At 45.8% G+C, this 6,550-nt stretch overlaps 1 protein-coding gene across 9 annotated transcripts in view; it reads left to right on the forward strand.

The window, feature by feature from the left end:
* Positions 1 to 6,550, forward strand: part of SRRT (serrate, RNA effector molecule) — a 13,183-nt gene that overhangs the window by 622 nt on the left and 6,011 nt on the right. For 7 of the 9 annotated variants that reach the window (XM_006764703.2, XM_015564563.1, XM_006764697.2 and 4 more), the window contains exons 2-5: positions 66 to 205; positions 4,603 to 4,731; positions 4,938 to 5,084; positions 5,334 to 5,522. In XM_006764703.2, the coding sequence (XP_006764766.1) occupies positions 84 to 205; positions 4,603 to 4,731; positions 4,938 to 5,084; positions 5,334 to 5,522 (587 nt within the window). In that variant the 5' untranslated portion in view covers positions 66 to 83. Of the gene's footprint in view, positions 1 to 36; positions 206 to 4,602; positions 4,732 to 4,937; positions 5,085 to 5,333; positions 5,523 to 6,550 lie in introns of all 9 variants that reach the window. The other 2 variants (XM_015564560.1, XM_006764698.2) reach the window with 1 other exon arrangement.

The following is a 6,550-nucleotide window of genomic DNA, read 5'->3' on the forward strand; positions in this document are numbered from 1 at the left end:
AGGGGCGAGCCTTTTCCTCTTCTCGTCGTTGTCCAGCACCCTGAGCACCCCTGTCTGGGCCCCAGGCCCCCTTTGACGGCGCCATGGGTGACAGCGATGACGAGTACGACCGAAGACGCAGGGACAAGTTCAGGAGAGAGCGCAGCGACTATGACCGTTCGCGGGAGAGAGACGAGAGACGTCGAGGGGACGACTGGAATGACCGGTAAGACCCTTTTCCTCAGTTTTGCCCTCCGTCTCATTCTGCTGCACTCCAATCTCCTTGCCTTTCCTTTTTCATTTGAGGAGGACAAACTGTGAAATCGTTCGTACTTGATTGTTTCTTGGGGTTTGTTAAACCTAGTTGCTATTGGCCAAATATTATTGAAATATCCAGAAGATCAAAGCAATAGGACTAAGACCGTTTGAATATGGAAAAGCAATATTTATAAATGTACTTGAAACGTGTGCATGTTACTGTGTGTAAATGATACTTCAGAAAGGTTGGTTCAGACAAAGTATAGAGTCGATTTGAGTGGCGAGGTGGTCAGGCCAGTTCCCTGGCAGGAGATGGTTAAATTTCTTGTGGTTGTCCTGCCTAAAGTCAGAAAGATCTTTGGACAGTGATGGTTGAATTCGACTGTGATGGGACTAGGTCTGATTCTCTAGTGATTAGCTTTCTGGGATATTCTTGAGTTAATTATAGGTCGGGTGGCTTTCATTAAGAAACATGTGATGTGATTTCAAAAAAAATCAAGGTTAAGAGAAACAAAGATTTTGTTTTCTAAATAATAAGAGGTGTCACCAGTATCTAATAGCTGATGGCGGTGGCTCCATTCGGAAACATTACCGGAAAAAAAGTTTTTGCTGACTTATTGTGATAACAAATCATTCATTCTGTAAGTCGGGGTGTCTCTCTTCACTGTAGAGACTCTGGCACTTTGTTTTCTTTGGTTATTTTCCTTTTTTAAATATACTTTATTGATTTTTTACAGAGAGGAAGGGAGAGGGATAGAGAGTTAGAAACATCGATGAGAGAAACATCGATCAGCCGCCTCCTGCACACCCCGCACTGGGGATGTGCCCGCAACCCAGGTACATGCCCTTGGCCGGAATCGAACCTGGGACCCTTACTGGGGATCCAACCCGGGGTCTTCTTGGTTCCCGGGTCAATGCTCAACTGCAGAGCACACTGGCCTTTATTGCCCTTAAGGAGCTTACACTCTTGGGGGGCAAAATGTTCTGGGGTGTATGCTACAAATGAGTACGTATGAGAGGTCATCATAAAGATGGTGACAGTTGAAGGAACATCTTTTAAGGGAGGGGAACAGTGGTGGAGGTGGTGTATTGGGGAGAGCTGCGGGAAAGTAATGCTTATAGCAAGACTTGGGGAGATGAGTGCGAATTCTCCAGACATTGGTAGTGTGAACAGCTTTGAGTTGTGGATCTAATGGGTTCAGAAAAGAGCAGATATTCTAGTTTTTTTAGAGTAGTGGTTCTCAAAATCCACGTGGTCCACAGACCCTAGGGTGTGTGTGAGATTAATTACAACTATTTTTATAGTACGTTAAGTATTGTCGTTTTCATGGCACAGTGACATTTGCACTGCTGGTGCTATAGCAATGGTAGGTAAAACTGCTGGTGCCTTAGCACAAATCAAGGCAGTGGCATCAAACAAAAACAAACAAAATAAATAAACCAAACCACTTACACTTAATGTCCTTGATGAAGCAGTAAAACTTTTATTAAATTGGATTCTTGCATTTACATTTTTTTAGTACACATGACAAATGGGAAGTATGCATATAGGAGTAAATGGTTATCTTGAGGAAGAGCATTGTGGGATTAAACTGAGCTGAATAACAGGTTTTTTTAAAAAATGTATTTTTATTGATTTCAGAGAGGGAGAGAGAGAGAGAAACATCAGTGATGAGAGAGAATCATTGATTGGCTGCCTCCTGCACTCCCCCAACCAGGGATGAGTCCACAATCTAGGTATGTGCCCTTGACTGGAATTGAACCTGGGATCCTTCAGTCCACAGGCTTACGCTCTTCTCAGCTGAGCCAAATGGGTTAGGGCTTGTGGTTTTTTTTTTTAGTTGTTTAAAAATCTGAACGAGCCCAGCCAGTGTGGCTCAGTGGTTGAGCATCAACCTCCGAACCAGGAGATCCTGGGTTGACTCCCCGTCAAGGCACATGTGTGGGTTGCAGGCTTGATCATCGGTAGAGGGCGTGCAGGAGACAACCGAACAATGATTCTCTCACTGATGTTTTCTCTCTCTCTTCCTTTCCCTTCCTCTATGAAATCAATAAAAATATATTTAAAAAAATCTGAATGAAATATGATAACATTGGTTATCATATTTGGGTGTTTGGCAGAAATTTTCTTGAAAATAAACTAAGAAAATCTATTACTTCAAGAAAAATTGTCAATGAGGAAGTAGAACTTTCCAGTGAAAATGGAAGTTTTGGAAAACTTGTATCTACCAATGTGGCCTTGGCAGCTTCCCACTATTTAAAGTCTTTTCTGAGGATATAGGTAGTGATACTAATGAATTAATGTTTTGATATTGTCTAAGGCAGTGGACGGCAAACTGTGGCTCGCGAGCCACATGCGGCTCTTTGGCCTCTTGAGTGTGGCTCTTCCACAAAATACTGACTTTTGCGCATGGGCCACGAAGTTTCAATCGCACTGTACGTGCGCGCCCACACGTGGTATTTTGTGGAAGAGCCACACTCAAGGGGCCAAAGAGCCGCATGTGGCTTGAGAGCCGCAGTTTGCCGACCACTGGTCTAAGGAGATGTGTCAAGATCCATTTAAAGATCAAGGTAGAAAAATGGATTTTAATATAGCAAACTACCTCTTGTCAAGTTTTGGGTGGAACCAAATAATATTCCCAGTTATCTGAAAAGGCTATTAAAGCCCTAGCCGGTTTGGCTCGGTGGATAGAGCATCGATCGGCCTGCGGACTCAAGGGTCCCAGGGTCGATTCTGGTCAAGGGCACATGCCTGGGTTGTGGGCCCGATCCCCAGTGGGGGGCGTGCAGGAGGCAGCCAATCAATGATCCTCATCATTGATGTTTCTATCTCTCCCTCTTCCTTCTGAAATCAATAAAAATATATTTTTTAAAAAATGAAAAGGCTATTAAAGTATTTTCTTTTTTTTAAAAAAAAATACGTTTTTATTGATTTTTTTTTTTTAAAGAGAGGAGGGGAGAAGAAATGAGAGAGAAACATGGATCAGTTGCCTCCCATATATGCTCTGACTGGGGATTGAACCCACAGCCATTTGGCATATGGGAACAATACTCCATTCAGCTGAGCCACCTGACCAGGATTTCTTCATATTTTTCAAGCAACCAAATATCACAAAAGATTAAATATAGAAGCAAATATGAGAATCTAGCTGTCTTTGTTAAAGCAGGCCCTGAAAAGATTAATAAATATAAGAACTGTGATACTTTTCTCACTAATATTTTTTTGTAAAATAGCCATTTTTTAATAAAAATTTGTAATTTATGTTAATATACAACTTCAAATTAAATAGATATTTTCCTGTTCTTATTTTGAATACAGCAAGTATTGATAGATATAATCCACGTAAGCAAAAACTCTTTAGTATTCAAACATTTTTAAGAGTGTAAGGGGGTCCTAAGACTGAAAAACCTCTGGGTTGAGCAAAGGATATTTTGTTGTGATGGGGATGGGGTACTAGTGACTGGTGGAGAGTCGAGGATGACAGCCAGGAACCAAGGTTTTGAACAGTGTTATGTACTGGCATTTAAGCAAGGGCATGGCATGATCGGATTTGTGTTTGAGAAAGATCGCTGACTGTAGAGAAGGCAGGCGAGACCAGAGGCAGGTAAGCAGAACCCATGCTGCACTCAGAGGAGAAATGATCTAGGGGATGGCAAGGAAGAGGGCAGCTTTGATAGGCTTTGAGACATAGGATTAACAAACCAATAACAAAGTCATGGTGAGGGTGATACTTGATAACTGGGTACATGGTAATATATGGATATGCCAAGCATGGGAAACAGGAGGAGGGAAATAAGTTTGGTCCCATATGGTGGAAATAATAGGCTGCATTTCGACATGTTGAATTTAAGGTGACAATGGCCATCTAGTAGGGGATTATTAATATTGGTCTGGCATTCAGGAAAAAGGCCAGGCTGGAGGAAAGAGAGTTGACCCATTAGTTTGTGGGTAATGGCTGAAGTGATAGAAGTAGGCAAGAGTCTTTTTCTGTATAGAGCAGTGATGGCGAACCTATGACACGCGTGTCAGAGGTGACACGCAAACTCATTTTTTTGGTTGATTTTTCTTTGTTAAATGGCATTTATTTAAATATATAAAATAAATATAAAAAATATAAATCTTCGTTTTACGATGGTTGCAAATATCAAAAAATTTCTATATGTGACACGGCACCAGAGTTAGGTTAGGGTTTTTCAAAATGCTGACATGCCGAGCTCAAAAGGTTCGCCATCACTGGTTTAGAGGGTAGTTTTATAATTTTCGGCTTTTAGTCTGGTGTCTCAGGATTGGAAGGTCCTGTTCAGGAGTGTTACCTTGGGATATCCAACTGTGTCTTACTTACTGTTACTTGTTCTTATCTCCAGAGAGTGGGACCGTGGTCGGGAGCGCCGCAGTCGGGGTGAATATCGTGACTATGACCGGAATCGGCGAGAACGCTTCTCTCCTCCTCGCCATGAGCTCAGCCCCCCACAGAAGCGCATGAGGCGAGACTGGTGAGATGGCAACAGTTTATCTTCCCTCACTTCTGCTGAGAACTTTGTCATTTCCTTTTCTCAAACTTCCTGGAAACCCAATTTTTGTCCCTTTAAACCCGTGGGTGAGAGACCACAGTCCATGTCTCTCCCTCTGTCCCATCCTCCTTTATGTTCCGGAGAGATGATTTTCTCCTCTGTCTGACTTTTGTGTCCCCCACCCTCAGGGATGAGCACAGCTCTGACCCATACCACAGTGGCTATGAGATGCCCTATGCTGGGGGGGGTGGGGGCCCAACTTATGGCCCCCCTCAGCCCTGGGGCCATCCAGATGTCCACATCATGCAGCATCATGTTCTGCCTATCCAGGCCAGGTAAAGATCTGCGCTTCTAGGGTTCTTGGGAGAAGGGAATTGTTGGGCTTGGGGAATGATTTGGGTTGCTGAAGACTGTGGCAGGAGGTGGGTTAGATACACAGAGTGCCTGTGGGGGTAGTAGCGGTTGGTGCGTGGGGTGAGGTCCATGTGGGCAAAGGAAGGGGGGCAGCTGGCTACCTTGGCCCCTCCAGCCTCCCACCTCTTCCCCCAAAACCAAGACTTCCTGACCATCTCCCCACCCTCCAGGCTGGGTAGCATTGCAGAGATTGACTTGGGTGTGCCACCACCGGTGATGAAAAGTTTCAAGGAGTTTCTCCTCTCGTTGGATGACTCTGTGGATGAGACAGAGGCAGTTAAGCGCTATAATGACTACAAGCTGGATTTTCGGAGGCAGCAGATGCAGGATTTCTTCCTGGCTCATAAGGATGAGGAATGGTGAGTGCCCCCACTTTCTTGTGGTCTTTTCCCTGGCACGTTTCCCCTGGCCCTGCCAGTGGAGCTTGCAGCCCTGTCCTTTTCCCATTTTCCCCAATCCAGAACTTCCTGGGGGGTGGGGTGGGGGATGGGAATTACAGCAGCATTGGCTGATGGGTTCTCCTCCTCACTTCAGTGTCTGCCACAGCCCCTATCCATCTCCCTTCCCCACTGTCCTCAGTCAGTGGGACACCTCCAGGCAGGTGGCCAGAGCCACCTATTCCCTTGGGGCAGCAGACAGACTGCTTCCCCCCTTGCTGGATTTGGGTCATTGTCATCCCTGATCGCCGGGACCCTGTGTGGCTGTGGTGTCCTCCCAAAAGCAACGAGTGAATCCAGACAAGAAAAGCAAAGATCTCAGGGTCATTTGACAGAAAAAGAATTTTAATTTTTTTCTTTTTGTGGATGTTTTAATTTTAATCAACCATCTTTTCCCCCCTTCCTGCTCCTCCTCCTCCTCATCCTCTTTCTGCTCCTCCTCCTTGAAAAGAGCCAGAACTGGGAACTACACCCGCTCATCGACGGAGCTCGGAGCAAACCCACCTCCACCCCCACCATACCCAGCCCATACATGAGCCCCTGGGCTGAGCCGCACTGCCCCGGCCAGGCAGACAGGCAGGGCACTGCTGTGCACAATGCAGCAGTTTAGCTGAATGTGATTGCTCAGGCAGTTAGTCAGTCAGGGCCCCCACCGCGGAGTCCCGCGGGGGTGCGGCATCCGGGCCGGGACACCCCAGCCAGGAGCCAGCCGGTGGCCCACCTGCCAGCATGGGCCCTGGGCGCGCTAGTTAAATCTTGAGCTCTGTTTGACCAAGCGGCCAAGGTAAAGATCCTGGAGGTGATGCCTGCAGCTTTTCTTTCCTCTTATGCTCAACTTGTGGTTCTGTTATGTCTTTCACTGTCCTCCTCTTTCTCTGTCTCACTCTCATGTACTTTTCTCTCCCTGTTTCTGTTCTTGCTCCCAGCCTAACACCCCCCCCCCCCCCCCC

The sequence above is a fragment of the Myotis davidii genome, unplaced genomic scaffold (genome assembly GCF_000327345.1).
Source record: "Myotis davidii unplaced genomic scaffold, ASM32734v1 scaffold901, whole genome shotgun sequence".
NCBI lineage: Eukaryota > Metazoa > Chordata > Mammalia > Chiroptera > Vespertilionidae > Myotis > Myotis davidii.